This window comes from Mangifera indica, chromosome 9, assembly GCF_011075055.1.
Source record: "Mangifera indica cultivar Alphonso chromosome 9, CATAS_Mindica_2.1, whole genome shotgun sequence".
NCBI lineage: Eukaryota > Viridiplantae > Streptophyta > Magnoliopsida > Sapindales > Anacardiaceae > Mangifera > Mangifera indica.
The window spans coordinates 16,731,199-16,747,782 of record NC_058145.1 but is presented as its reverse complement, the minus strand read 5'-3'; the positions used below and the strand labels follow the sequence as shown (position 1 = coordinate 16,747,782).

The 16,584-nt window shown below is 29.4% G+C and overlaps 1 protein-coding gene across 1 annotated transcript; it reads left to right on the top strand.

Annotated features, from left to right (window-relative positions):
• The first annotated feature begins 8,054 nt into the window (after positions 1–8,054).
• On the top strand, positions 8,055–10,230 carry LOC123226410 (cytokinin hydroxylase-like). Its single transcript, XM_044650928.1, has 5 exons — positions 8,055–8,355; positions 8,440–8,666; positions 8,836–9,077; positions 9,183–9,564; positions 9,676–10,230. Exons 1-5 carry the CDS (start codon positions 8,076–8,078, stop codon positions 10,090–10,092), a joined length of 1,548 nt encoding a protein of 515 aa, XP_044506863.1. The 5' UTR covers positions 8,055–8,075; the 3' UTR covers positions 10,093–10,230.
• Positions 10,231–16,584: the final 6,354 nt, after the last annotated feature.

The following is a 16,584-nucleotide window of genomic DNA, read 5'->3' as shown; positions in this document are numbered from 1 at the left end:
GTACTTGGCGTGCAGATTTAAGCTTGCACGGAAATCTTATATAGTCATGGTTGCTTTCTATGGGTTTCTCGGCTCTTTGGAATTAGGCTTAGAGAGATATGTTACTCGGACAAAATTTAGTGATCTCTTCAGAATTTGATATTTCTTACGAGATGAATAATTGTGCGAGTAACTAACATATGCCCACCTGAGGTTTGGCTTAAAAACAGTTTGTCACCCCTTGGTAGCATAAATAACAATTTTTCACCAAAAAAAAGATATTGTTATTGGAAAAAAAAAATTGATAGAGAGTTAGAAAGTTAAATTATTATCATATTCATAAAAGTTTTACTTTTCAAAATTACCCTATTATCTTAAATTTAAAAAAAAAACTAAAAAAGAAGAATTTTTAAACCTCTGATTTGCATAAAAACTATTATTTTCAATAGATTTCGAGAATAGAAATTCAAGTTTTCAAAGTTAAACTAACATTTACTCTAATTAAAGTTGGTCCTAGATTGTTGAACTGGGCATTACTGTTCTTGGGGTTAATGTTCAAGTGAACTCCAGGGCCGTTAATATGTGGGCTTTAAGAATCACCATTCAGGTCCAAAAAATTAATCACTTAAACATACATGCATAGTATCAAATTATATATATATATGGACTCTCAGTTCCTCCCAACTCAAACCATTGAAATTCAAAGATGCTTTCCTTTCATGAGCAAGTCTTTGGCTCCCAAGAAAACGGTGCAGGACCAGAACTGTCCCTTCCATTGCAACGAAGAAGAAAGGTTTTTTTATAAGCAAACACTCCATTGTTTTTTTTAAACAATGGAAACATAAGCATAAATAATCGCCCCATTCGATTTCACCTTCGGTTTATCTCATTGGTTTAATCTAAGTAGTATAGGCATCTGCGCTATGGAACAATTTTTTTTTTCTAAAATTGTTCTCCAATTTATGAGTTTATCGAAAGTCACCCTACTTTTAGGGGTAGATTCAATTTAAGTTAAACTGAGTTTAAAGTTAGCTCAAACTAATTGAAATTGATGCACGATACTCTTTCAGAACTATTAACAAGGTGAATAATATTATCGAAAAAGTAAACATTGTCATTAATAGGATGAACAATATTACTAGATGGATAAATAAGTTAAACTATTGAGTTAAAACTCTAACTCTAGATCAGCTTGTTTAAGTCAAATGAGCTTGGGCCAGATTCACCCCGACCCGCTTCACAAGTGGATACAACCTAAAAGAATGTGTTTCTTTAATTTCACCAAACGCATGTTTCCTTATAAGTTAACATTGCATACGCCCATGTGCCCATTAGCCATCCTTTTTGACTAATGGATCAACAATTTCCATCTTCTTTTTCCTCAATAAAATCATATGTCATAGTGTTGACCATAAATATATACAACTAGCTTGCTTGATTAATAAGATTCTTTGAACCCTTTCCGTCATTGATGACATTGTTATATGCATATATGTAAATACAATAAAACTATATATAACTAGTTATTCAATCATATAATGATATATCATATATTAAAAATTAATAAAAATACCTTTAGGACCAAACATTTTACTATATTGCTAAAAATATTTCACGCACCGACTAAAGAATCCCCACCATTTTGGTATGTTTAGAACATATCCAAAGATGACACTCTTTAGTTTAGATTCTAATTGACTGCCTCTTTATTATAATTAGTAAGTCTAGCTAACCTTTCTAAATCACAACGTTTTGTATTAATTAATTTCCTATCTTTCGGTTATGTTCCTTGTAGGATTCTTGAAGAAATTGTAAGCCAAAAATCTTTAAGATACATGGCCCCTTTACCTAGTAGTTGCAGTATTTCAGTTTAGTTTAAGAAGAAGAAGAATCTGCGACCCCTTTATTCATAATCACGTGTGCATGTGCCATGCATACTGTGGAAATTTTCTATCTTTTTCTCCTAATGATGCGTAAACTTGTGGACTCTGGTAAATTTTCCAGAAATGCTAAGCATGTTGCTCTTAAAATGTAAATGTTTTGATTATTATAGTAAAATATAAAATGTCGGAAATTAAATTGTTTATATCCTGAATTGATGCAGATTTCTTTCTTTATTATTCGAAACTTACTAATCTTGTGGAAATATATTTATCAGATTTCCTGCCCATTATCAGAACTTAGTATTTGACATGCCCATATAAAGTTAGCCAAATAAACCAAATATATATATATATATATATATATATATATATATATATTGGTGATTATAAATGTTAATTAGGATGGGATATTGTCGGATTTCTTACTTAAAATTGTAGTTAAGGCACTAGTTAATTCATCTCCATGTATGGGGAATTCTTTGAACTTTGATTTGAATGCATTTACCTTCTGTTTTGGCATCTGAATTATTCTGTAAAACACAATGAATTGACCTTAAGATTGCTAAGTTAATAAAGCAATTGAATGTTAAATTTTTGGTTAAGAGTTTGCTGAAAAGCATAATTATCATTGACATATATGTTTAGTTGCTTAATTTCTGGTGATTTCTGTCTTTAGCGTCTTATATTAAGCCGTGGAATCCTGCAGAATCCCTGGAAAATTCGTGAAAACTTCTCACTTTCTCTCGGTAAAACATATTCTCCAAACATGAACAATTTGAAAATAGGAGTCAATATCACAAGAGAGAATTTGACTTTCAGAGTTGTAATAATAATTTGTCGGTAAAACTCAAGAGTTGAGATACCCTTATGTGAAAAGAACAATCTTACGAATTTAAAGGTTAGTAAAATTGATAAAATTTTATAACTTTCAAAATAAAAATTTGAATTTGAATCTTTATCATATTTGTAAAATTTTGACTTACCTATTTTGACTTACTTGATACCTAATGAAGTGGTAATAAGACACTTTTGGTACATAATTTAAGAGAAATAGAATAAAATTATACACACCTAATATTGAGTAATCATATAAGAGCAATACTATATGTATCTACTGTTGGTACATAATTCATGTACACAGATGATGTGTAATATGTGATTGAGTATTATTTTATTTTTAATTTAAAATCATTTAATCACATGATAACAAACAAATCAATTATGTACACAAATTGTATGTCAAAAGTGGGTACATATAGTTTTATTAATCATATAATAACATATTAAAAGAATCAATAAAACTACGTGTCATTTGATTGAATAATTTTAAATTAAAGATAAAGTAACATCTGATCACATAATGATATTTTATCTATGTATAAAAAATGGGTACACATAACATTCTTCTTAAGGAATACCTGTAGCATTGTTTATAATATAGAAATATGCATCAATCTTTCGGCAAACAAGTTCGAAAATCCCGCATATAAATTAATATAAGTTGCATTATTTATTTTTTATTTTCCATTTAATATTTTATAATACGAGTTTGGTAGGCTTTTAATTCCTTTAATTCCTTAATGCTAAATTCGATCAATAATGAGATATGGTGGTCAGGATATATGAATAAAAATTAAAAATTAAAAATTAAAAAAGAAAAATGGGTGAACTATCAGTTCAGAAGGTGGAAGCATGCATGTGCAAATAAAGAAAGAATAGACAAGAAAGAATGGGAAAGGCAATAATGATATGATAAATTAATGTACTCGTGAAATTTTTTAAAAGAAGTTTTTATTTTTATAGGCAACAGAAGACCCACCTGAATTGAATCATTCTTTTGAGGCAGAACCGATTATATCAAGTAGCTCACTCACACTCTAGGTCTAATAATTAGCTCTACAATCAATAAATTAGATAAGTTAAATAACTTATCTTATTGTTGAGAGAACTTAAACGCTTCACTTTGAAATTCCATCCCTTTACTACCTAAACCACATTTATAGGCATGAATTTTTTAATGAAGTTTCTCTTCCTTTTTTCATACAAATTAACAAATATGGTATATGGAAACATCATATATTGTCTCCCGTTAATATGCAAGTTGCATGAGAATACACTCGTTTCTATTATTATTATTAGACCAAAAGACTTATTCCCACCCATGGTATAGTGAATTTCCAAAATCCCACCCTCCAATTTTCAAAAACTCAAATACCCACCTATGATTTAAAAACTAACACCTACCCTCCAAAATTACGTTAAGATTAAGAGCAAAATCATTATTTAATAATAACATTTAAAGTTTACATCATTTTAACCTCTTAATTTGAAAAACTAACAATTTTTTCTAAAAATAAGTTTTGAAAAGTGATATTTTTCCCCCTACCTAGGGTTTCCAATTTCGCCGGTGAATTTCTAGCCAACGATGACTGATCTCTCTCCCTCCCGATGTCGTCTCTCCCTTCAATGCTCAATATTGGATTGATGATATTTGGATTCGACGAAATCCAGATAAAGAGTCAAAACTCTTCGTCTGGATTTTCATCATTCAGATAAAATCGACTTTGTTTGGACAATGACAACGGTCCAGAAGAGACCGATCTTCTCATTTGGACTGTCGTCATTGTCCAGATGAAGTTGACTTCGTCTGGACAATAAAGATCTAGACGAAGAGTTTCTTCTAAAAATTGAAAATTTTCATTCAATTATTCTTATTGATAAAAACACCTTTCAGTTGAAACAAAATCCTCTTCGGTCGGCTCTATCATTTATTAATCCTATTGATCTTCATTGGTTTTCGCTATTTTCATTTAACCTCACCATCTAAACTCAAGCTCTCCACTCTCACTTGATCTCTACATTGATATGTTTTACATTCTTTTACTCTCTAATTTGTGTCATATTGAAGATAGAGTGTTGTTGTGTCGGCTATTGTTAATTAAGTCATATGGGGATGAAGACTTTACGTACATAGAGTTTTTTAGATTTGATCTGATTTGTACCTTGACTTTATATTAGAAATCTAAAGTTCATGTACTAAGCCCACATTTTTTGACAAAACTCCTAAATTTGGTCGGCTTCTAGGTTTCAACAAAAATTAATAGTACAAAAGGAAGAAAAAAAATGTTGATTTCGACTAAATCATATGGTTTCAATCAAATTGATAGAATCTTATGTTGGTCAAATCCTATCAATTTATGTCAACAAATTGTGTTTGAATAAAGTAAGTTGACTCTAACTAAAACAATTTTTTTTAATGGTTTGAGACCAAATAGTAACATCACCTATTGTCGGCCAACCATCAGAGAGATGTCAAACAATCTATTGACATTCAAGGGTGAAAGTATGACACCAACAAAGTGTAGTTGAAGGCATTCATATGGGCACAATCAAATGACATAACATTTGGTTGGATTTAATTTGTGTATTGAATAGACAGTCTTTTCAATGTATACATTGTAACTATCTCCTTTTAAGTTATATATGTATAATAGCCAACCAACCTTAGATCCTAGAATTTTCTCCTTTTAAAAGTAAAAGCAAAGTCAAATTAAAAAGTGGTTATATTTGTATAATAAAAAAAATTAGTTATATATGTATAAAAAGTTAAAAAAAAAAGTGACTAATTTAATTAATATCTTTCAATAGATTGAATTTGATCAAATAGGGTAATTTTAGCTAAATTTAACCGAATTATATTTTAGATATTTAGATATCATATAAATCATTCCTTTATGGGTCTTCGTATGTATATACGGATGATTCAGACATTCCATATGACACCAATTATTATTTGGATATCTTATATATATAACAACTAGTTTTTTATTTCCAATTGCCAACCACTCCCTTTTTGTGTTAGTCTCTTGTCCCACACCATTGCATGTAACAAATCCTTTAAACTAGTATAGTCCACATTAAGCATTTGCTAGCATTATAAGACAGACATTGCATATTAACCAGTTAGATGTGATTAACCTCTAGACAATAATGTTCGTGTTCATTTAAATGCTTGCCAGAAATTATTGACTGTAATGGATATGTCTTGGGGAGTACCCTAGGCCTCCTCATCGTTTTGATACCTCTATAGTAATTAATTGGGTGTACAAATTAATATGGTAAAAAAATTGTTAAAAATTGGATAAAATTACCTGGATAAAAAAAAAAATTAGACACTTCTAATCATATAATTTGTCGATATCTAACCCCTAATCGTTTTATGAATAATCCGTAAATTTGATAAAGAAAAAATTTTATCAACATAACAGTAGTTAAATTTGAGAGGAATATTATATATATCTATTTTAGTTATATAAATATATATAAATTTAAACTTTTCAAAAGGAAAGTTTTTAAAAATTGAAAAATGAAAGTTTAATATAAAATTTTAGGAGATATTAATTAAAATAGCTAATTTTTTATTTTTTATACAGATATAGCCATATTTTTTTTCTATATACAAACATAGTTATTTTTTAATTTGATTTTGCTTTTTAATTGAGAAAATTATGGGATTTAAGGTTAGCCGACCGGTCAAGTATATATGAATTTTAAAAGAGTTACTTCTTTTTATATATGTGTGCAGATAATTATGACTTTTTAAGTAATTTTTTATTTAATCTGTTCTTCTTATTTGATGTAATTCTCATTGATCTCCATCCCAAACCCTATGAATAGATTAAGCTATATATGAACTTCTTATGAACATCAAAAAACCTAGTAGCTTGGTTGGATGAGTTTATATCTTGATTGGGTCAGTAAAAACCTTAAAGGTATTTTAAATATTTTGTGTTTTTTACTATATATGTATAATAGAAAAAAAAAATGACTGAATATATATATAGAAGAAAAAATAAGCTATATTAATTAATATCTCCATTTTTAGCCTGTTTCCATTCATAAAAATTTCCAATAATTAACTTACACAAAAAAAATTTGCACACACAAAATTTCCATTATTACTTAAAAAAAAAGTTATATGTACCTAATTTTAAGTATTTAATTCAATATTTAAATATTATATCATTATATGATAAATACTAATATATTTTAATTTAAAATTATTTAATAATATTAAATATTTAAAATTAAATATAAATAATTTAAATATTTAATTGGGTATTCCAAATTAACATTTGAAATCGCTTAGGGTGCGTTTGGTTGGGGAATTTTGTGATTACTTTGGTAATCTATCTTTTATTTCCTTGTTTGGTTTGTCAGTAATAAAATATTACAGTAATCTTTTATTACCAATGCTGACGTGGCAGGTAATATAGGTGGTAATCTGATTATCACCTTCAACTTAGGTATTTAAAGATTACTGAAGTAATCTTGAGTTTATTATAATTATATTATTATTTATTAATTTTTTTAGATAAAAATAAATTTATTTTTAATTAATATGATAAATAATATAAAAAATATTTAAAAATAATTATATTCAAGGGCATTTAAGTAAAATAATTTACTAGTAATCTTTTATTACCTTTAACCAAACATAATAATTATTTATACCTATCAAATTTTATCAAACATAATAATTATTTATACTCAGTAATCTTCTAAGTAATCTATCTTCAAGGTAATCTTTCTATTTTAGTAATCAAACATTACTCAAACCAAACGCCCTTTAAAGTGTGATAGGAGGCAACAAAGGTCTGGCAGTCCAGCTAGGAAGAACAGAAGCCAGTGAGATATGGATTCCATTGGCGGTAAGGCGGCAGGATTCCATCCTCCAGAGTCAGTTCACATTCTTGCCTTTTTTAATTTTTTTTTTTTTCTAAATTTAGTTTTCTCACAATAAATAAATTGCATTTATGTCAAAACCATATTAACCAAGTTTAAACAATCAAAACAAAAGAAACCAACATTCAATGGATTTGAAAAGTAATACTTAAAACAGTTATCTATATATGTAAGAGATTACCATCAATTGATTTACTTACCATTATTATAATAACAGAATAGTAATAATAATAAATGCTTAATTTTGGTATAAGGGCACATAGTTTTCTTTGAATTATTACTGTGGGGGTTTTCCCTTATTTGAACCATAATAATAATAGAAATCTTAGCCTTTTTTGTTAATTATAAATACAAGGCAACCGCATTCTAATTATATAAAACTCAACACTGTCTGTCTCTCTCTGTATCAGTATTTCCGGAAGTTTTTTAAGTTTTTTTTTTTTTTTTTTTTTGATATTTTTCACCACCATGGAGATGGTGGCGTTGGCGACTTTGTTGTTTGTTTTTATTTCTTTATTGTTTAGAGTTGCATATGATACAATCTCATGTTACTGGTTAACACCAAGACGCATCAAGAGAGTCATGGAAAAGCAAGGCGTGCGTGGGCCGAAGCCACGCCTGTTAACCGGAAATATGACGGAAATGGCCTCTTTAATCTCGCAGTCCACCGCCAAAGACATGAACCATCTCAGCCATGACACCGTCGGCCGCCTCTTGCCGCATTATGTTACTTGGTCTCAACAATACGGTATGCAAATCTCTTAACAATCTTAATTTCAGAAGTAAATAAATATTCAAGGTTAAAGTAGTTAATTGGTATTGGTGTTTGCAGGAAAAAGATTTGTGTATTGGCATGGAATAGAGCCGAGGATGTGTTTATCAGAGCCCGAGTTGATCAAGGAACTTCTGTCAAAGTACAGCACGAAAGCAGGAAAATCATGGCTGCAACAACAAGGATCAAAACATTTTGTCGGGCGAGGTTTGTTAATGGCGAACGGTGATGAGTGGTACCATCAACGCCATCTAATTGCGCCCGCATTCATGGGAGAGAGGCTCAAGGTATAAATAATTCTGATATTTGACTCAACAATTTATATATTCGTTCCTCTGCATTCAGTTTTTTTTTTTAATTCAAACCTTCTCCGTAAAAGTTCTACTGCTCCACCAATTTCTTGCATTCAGTTTTCTTGATTGGTTTGTATTTATATTTTTCAATTTTAATGTGCAGAGCTACTCGTGGCACATGATTGACTGCACTAAACAGATGCTTCAGTCACTGCAAAATGCACTCGATTCGGGGCAAACAGAGTTCGAAATTGGGGGGTACATGACGAAACTCACAGCTGACATAATTTCAAGAACCGAATTTGATACTAGTTATGAGAAAGGAAAGCAAATATTCCATCTATTAACAGTTCTTCAGCACCGGGTTGCTCAATCTAGCCGTCGCCTTTGTTTCCCAGGAAGCCGGTGATTTTTCTAATTTTATTTATCTGTGTTTATCGGCTTCACTGATTCCTTTTCTGGGAATAGTTTTTCTCTGAATGGAGATTCATTTTCTGATTCTTTTTACAGGTTTTTTCCGAGCAATTACAACAGGGAAATAAAGTCATTGAAGGTGGAGGTGGAGAGGCTTCTAATGGAGATCATTCAAAGCAGAAAAGACTGTGTAGAAATTGGCAGGAGTAGTTCTTACGGAAACGATTTGTTGGGTATGTTGCTTGATGAGATGCAAAACAAGAGATCGAAAAATGGATTTTCTTTGAACCTGCAATTAATCATGGATGAATGCAAAACTTTCTTCTTCGCTGGACATGAAACCACTGCTCTTTTACTCACATGGACTGTTATGTTACTTGCCAGTAACCCTTCCTGGCAAGAAAAAATTCGTGCAGAAGTTAAAAAAGTCTGTAATGGCGAAACTCCCTCTGTCGATCACCTCCCCAAACTCGCCCTGGTAACCCAAATTTCTTTTCTTTTTCTAATTACAAGTCAAAAGATCAATAAATATCCCCAAATGATTAGATCTTTTGGCAGACTGGACAAATTTTTACTTTTTCTTTTGCAGTTGAACATGGTGATAAACGAGTCAATAAGGCTATATCCACCTGCAACTGTTCTACCCAGAATGGCTTTTGAAGATTTAAAGCTTGGAGATCTGTTGATTCCGAAGGGCTTATCGATATGGATTCCTGTGCTGGCAATCCATCACAGTGAAGAGTTATGGGGAAAAGACGCAAATGAGTTCAATCCAGAGAGGTTTGCCACAAGAATTCCAGGCCGCCATTTCCTTCCTTTTGCAGCAGGCCCACGAAACTGTATTGGGCAGTCGTTTGCGATGATGGAGGCAAAGCTGACATTGGCCATGTTGATTTCCAAGTTCAATTTCAGTATTTCTGATAATTATCGCCATGCCCCTGTCACTGTGTTGACCATAAAACCTAAGTATGGAGTTCAAGTATACCTGAAGCCCATCGATACGTGAGTCCTGAAGATTAATTTAAAAACTTAATTATTTACTTGAACCAGCAATAGTTTATCTAAAAAATCATTGTAAAACCATCATATATAAAAACAAAAGGAATGGTTGAAGAAGATGAATATGTCTATGATTTTTTCACAATTTGATTTTGCTCGATTATAGTGATGAACAAAGATGAAATTAAGTGATATTTAACGGATTAATCAGGTTTGGGGACTGTTTAGACAAGCTTTAGATGTTCCTAAAAAAAGTGCATCTTCTTTAGCTTGATGCTTGAAAACACTTACTTTATAAGTTTATTCTCTCCATCTTTTCCATCAAATCAATTGATTTTTTTTTTTCCGCGAGTGCTATAGCTTTAAAATGAAAAAGAAAAATAGTAAAGCCAAGCTGTAGGGTCATCAGGATGATCATAAATTATTTAAAAAAAAAAAAATTGAATCTACCCTATTCTTCTGCTCCTCCCACTACTTAATTTTATTATTTTTTCTTTTATTAAACCACCATTAATTTAATCCATTTCCAATTCTCTCTGTCATTCTCTTCTATCTCTGGGGCCTGCCTGCCTGCAAACGCATTTGCATGGCCTTTATCGGTTTCACTTCATTTACAGAGATGAAATCTAGAGAGAAATGAAAAGGAAAACAAATATATATATATATATATATATATATAAATCTTTTTTCGTTTTGTTTGCTCATTTGAGTAGCCAAATTATCGGTACACACAAAAGCTGGAGAAGTGCATCAGAAAATTTATCGAATACGAGCAAAGATTAATATTATTTTTAATTTAATAAAATTTGGATATATATATATATATATATTATAATAAATTAAGTTTTATGGGTTACTGAGTTTATTATTATGCTTATAATGGACGCCACAATGGCAGTGGCTCGTGAAGAAAAATAGCTAAAAAGAAGAAAATCAATAAAAGAGAAAATCCAGAAGTTGACATTTTGAACAAGTGCCTTCATCTCTACCACATTGCGTTGACTTTGATAAGATCTTCTTCACTCTACGGTTGACTAAACCTGTACTTTTGCGGCATTCCGATAATTATATTCGCAAATTCTTGAGATTATAAATGATAATAATTTTATAATAATAATCTCCACTTTCCTTTCCATTAATGAAAAATGATCTATTTGAATTCTATTATTATTAATTAAATGCCCTATCACCTATTCTAGGCAGATGTGTCTTAATTTTAATAAATAATAATAATAATAATAATAGAACAAAAAATCAAAAATATTAAAAAAATAAAGGCATGGGTTCGATTTAGATAATGTTTTTATTATTAAAATAAAAAAATATTTTGTAATATTAAATTAATATTAATATTTTATTTTATTTACATATATTTAAAAATTTTATTAGATATAAATTAATATTCTGTTGAGTTAAAATGATATTCTTATGTTAAATGTTTGTTTTATGTATTTACTAATTTTTCTCATCTTAATAATATTTTGGTTTTTTTTTATTTGAATTATGAAATTAACTAAATAAATTATTTATTTAATTGTTAATATATTTTTTTAAATTTTTTGTTATTTTAATTCTAAACAAAAACATTTCTGTTATAAGAAATTAATAATTGAAGACAAAATTATAATAAATTTAATATTTTTTAATAATTTTTTAATATCTAAAAAAATAAAATCACCCAAATTTTCTTTATATTATTTATTCCATCACAAAATTATTAAAATATTTTTATTATTTTGTAAACTAAATAAAATAATATCATCATTAATTAAAAAATAAATTTCTAAAAATAATTAAATATTATAATAGAAGTTTGTAATTCGCATTTTCAAAATCTCATATAATTGTGCTTTACATTGAGCAACTCAAATAATAAAGCAAGCTCTTAATTAATTCGTTGCTTTGGGCACAAACGTATAGAAGAGCTTATCCTATGACTATGGTTAGACCTAATTAATTAATTTAAAATCCGAATATTTTACTCTTGGGTCTAATTTTTAATAATAACGGGGGGCAAAACCTCCGAGAAATAGTATAAGTTATAAAAGAAGAAATTTTATGTATAAAAAATATAAGTTTAAGTTTTTTTTATGATATATTAATATAAAACTTTAACTTATCAGATTGAATAATGTTGAGATCAATCGTTAAACTTAAATTTATCTTATTTAATATGATTAATTTAATCTCAAAAATAACCTTTTGATTCGAATGAGGTTTTTTGTTTAAAAAAAGATGGTAAAAGTGATTTGGGGGTCACAATTAATTAATTAATTAATTACACAAACGTCTTTCTCGTTCGAGGTCTCTTGTGGTTTAAGACTTAATTGCGTCAAAGCAAGATGAAAACGAAACCAATTAACAATAAAATAAGCTAATTAAATATTATTATTTGTGTTAATTATATGTTGAATTTATTCGCCACCACCACCACCTACTCTTCTTTTCTCCACTCTCTTTAACACCCAAAAACTTAATTATTTATTAATATTTTGTTCTAATCTACAAGTTTTATCACAATTTAAAATTTGAAACATCCCCTGAGAAACTGCCTTTTTCTTCTTAAAACCTGAGACTAATTAGGATAATCAATATTAATCTATCAACTAGTTCTTCCTTTAATTATTTGTATCTTTCTTGCCTGACCATTATTCCTTCCTTTTTAAGTGATGCTTGATAAGACACCGCTTCTAAATTTTAAAGTGTAATGATAGACCATAACCAGTACACCAGATAAATTGGATGTTCGTTTTGTTATGGTATATCATTATTTAACTTCAAACTATTTAAATTTTGGTCTTTCAGATATCAGAAGCTATGTTATTCAAATCTTTGACTTTTAATAGGAGAAGTTTTTCACTTCACCACTTAGATTAACCTTTGAAGTCTTAAAAATATATATGTTACTCTTTAATTCAAAATCACTTAATTATATGATGATACAACTGTATCAATAAAGTATTATCAATATATTTATAGACATAGATGATATATTATTCTTTAACTTTGAAAACACCCAACATTTTCTCATCTTTAAAAGCACAAAATATTATAAAATAAATAATGTTCATAGTTATAATTTTGTTATGGTTGGAGAAACTGTTAACAATAGAGGAGATTTTATTGCCTTTTGAGACGGCTGAGTGGGTTGTGACCTCTTAGAGCAATGGGAATAGTCAGTTTTTTATGATAATAATATGAATAATATTATATGTATATAACTCTCAAATATAGTTTGAGTAATAAAAGAGAAAACTCTACATATAAAAAAAAAAAATGAGTATAAGTCTCTTCTATTAACATATCAAGATTAAACTTTTAATTTATTTATTTTAATAATTATGAGATCGATTATTAAATTCAGAATTTCGTTGAATCCAAACGTCGTCGGTCTAATATTGAACATTGGAGAGAAAGAGATCAGCCATCATTTGGCCAGAAATTCCTTGGCGAAATTGTAAACCCTAGGTAGGGGGAAAATATCACTTTTTAAAACTTAATTTTGAATGAAATTATTAATTTTTTAAATTAAGGGGGTAAAATAATATAAATGTTAAATATTATTGTTAAATGATGATTTTATCCTTAATTTTAACTTAATTTTGGAGGATAGATATTAATTTTTCAAATCATGGGTGAGTTTTTAGATTTTTAAATATTGATCCGTGGGAATTTAAGAATTTATTATACCTTAGAAGAGAATAAGTCTTTGGCCAATTCAGAATTTGTCATTGGACCCCCTAAAAAGGGCCATTCAGCTTGGATGGGTTCCCCTAATAATATTTGACTTGAAATTCAGTAAGTTTTGCTGACATATCATTCAAATATTGACACCGACAGTGTATATTTGTACGTGTACAGAAAAACGTAAATTTGCACACGCTTTCCACGCAATTTATAGAGCCCCGACGTAAAACTTGATTTCCATGCACGACCTAATCGTATTGAACAATAATATTCAGGACAATTACAACCACCTCGACAGAGGTTTTTGGAAAACTCAATCAAAACCCCATACAAATTTTGGAAGTTCCTCCTTACTTGTTTTGCGAGATTATTGATAGAGCTGACAAGACAAAGAAGAAGAAATGTCTAAATTAGCTTATTATATTAGATGACTGATCATAATGTGAGATATACATATATACATAAATATATATGTATATGTTTCAGGTGGCCGCCATGTATGTATGTCATAGGATTGGATTCAGAAAAAATTGAACGAGACAGTAGTAGTGGTATAGTAAAAGCCACACTGAAAGAGAAGTCATTTTGTGTTGACAGTCATGATGAATGATGGCTACATTTCAATTTTCATAATTCATGTTTGCATTTCTGGAAATCATTATTATGTTCAGAAAACAGTCAGATCTCGTGGCACTAAATCTCACTCGTAGATATGTCAAGGGATGATAAGTCATTTTACTAGGATACGGAAGAATATTCACATTCCCAAAACATTGCCTTCAAAAATCTCCCAAAAATATATACAACAATGCCAGGAGCACTCAGTCATGAGAATTTTAGTATGATTATACATAATTTCTTCTTTATTTTAAATCTGTTTAATTATTTAATGATATATATATGATACTCAATTTGAAAAAGATTTAAATAAAAATATATTTTAATTCTAAATAATCTATGAAGAGATCGTAAACTTAAATCTATCTATTGCAAAAGAAAGATTGGATGAGTTTATGTTAAATGATTTTCTCTTCTTTTTCCTTTTTGGTGGATTAACAAGCAAGTGTTTTCATGCCCAAGATTCAAACTGAAATATCCATATGGAGCATAGATAAGAGACGTCAGAAATTTGAAGAAATAGCCTAGTGAAATGCTGACAATAAATTCACCAATACAGTTACATAACACTTTCAATTGTGCCTTGATATTGGGTCAATCAAGTGCAATCCAACAAGAGCATGTGTAGAAGTAAATTACCAGGATTTTGTCATAATACCCACTTTTAAGTAAGTAAACAAATATGATTGCATGGCTGATATTGTGATGAGATTGTGATAGTAGCTATACACACCCACTTTTGAGTATCTAACTGGGTATTCAAATAATATATCATCATATAATCTAGTAATTTTGAATTAAGAATAAAATGATATCAAATCATATAATAATATATCAACTGAGTGTTGAATTAGCTAGAGAGAGTTTTAATGTGGAATTGAGTTAGGCATGTAGAGGCAAACAACATGAACAATTGAATAGGAGTCTCCACGACAAAAGCCTCAAAACAAGTGGTGAAGTGGGTGAAGCACTTTGCCTTATTGAGGATGAGAAATGACTATCTTTGTTGAAATTGAAAGAGATTTCTTGTATGGATTTTGATCACTAGGCTTTATCCTTGTGGGTGTTGCATTTGCATGTTAGCAAGAATGATAAATTCCATAATTCTTTCCATTCGCAAGGCCACTAAATAATATGAAGTCAACCATAATGGAAGCCAAAAAGTGATGCTTTTCATGGTTCCCATGAAGCTTCAGATTAGACACAACTTGGCCCCATGTCATATCATGTTTTGACTTGTGATTTTTGTGGTGAGATTGTCCAAAGCCCGTTTAGTTTCTGTTTTCCACAAACATTCAAAGCTATTATTAGTTGATAGCTCAAAAGCCACATCCAAAGCAAGGGAAGAAATTGTTCATCCAAATTATTCAACAATAGCATCCTTTTTACCTATGGATGTTTCAGTAAGTTGAAATGTTTAGAACAACAATCAATGAAGATTTGTCTATGCAATGATACAGCTAAAGATTAATTGTATAACCGGGCTACTGGAGGACCTTCGAAGAGAATATTTCTACAGCTGAAACATATGAGAAGCCCGGTCATGTGACAGCTTCTGTAAATCCTGCTTGCATACTAATAAACTAGTTGTCATAGTCAAGTCAAGAAACATGAGAGGATATACTGGCACAAAAATTGCCTAGATCAGAAATCAATACTGGTTGTGGCTTGTTGTCCATTGACGTTGTGTTGTGGTAGGCACTTTGTGGAGCATTAACGTTGAGATAACCCCCCTATTAATGATAGTCGAATTATGTATTAAACACTTAATTTAATGTATCATGTATTAAGTATTATATCGTATCGTATAATAAAAATTTTAAGAAATCAAATAATTAAAAACAACATAATTGACACGTCATTTTTTTGAAAAATATCATAAAAACCTTTAAAATTTTAAAAGTTTTTACATATATCTCTAGTATATCATCATTTTTTCTAAAAGATGTTTAATTTATATTAATAATATATATTGTATCATATAATACGTTTATTATATCATATTAATTACGATAAATCTCATAATATATATTATTTTTTTATCTGTATTATATTATATCATATGTCATAAGGTATTGATAAGTAGAACTCAGCTAAGCATCGATGGAATAGGGGCTTGAATTAGAATTTATGTTTTGGTGCGGGCTTTGCAGCGCATTTATGCCGTCATAAGGTATTGATAAGTAGAACTCAG

Bases quoted from the DNA above. Each gene is read 5' to 3' on its own strand.
- LOC123226410 (XM_044650928.1), top strand. From the start codon at position 8,076: ATGGAGATGGTGGCGTTGGCGACTTTGTTGTTTGTTTTTATTTCTTTA. The intron at 9,078-9,182 runs GTGATTTTTCTA...TTCTTTTTACAG, and splicing joins CTTTGTTTCCCAGGAAGCCG to GTTTTTTCCGAGCAATTACA. The intron at 9,565-9,675 runs GTAACCCAAATT...TTTCTTTTGCAG, and splicing joins ACCTCCCCAAACTCGCCCTG to TTGAACATGGTGATAAACGA.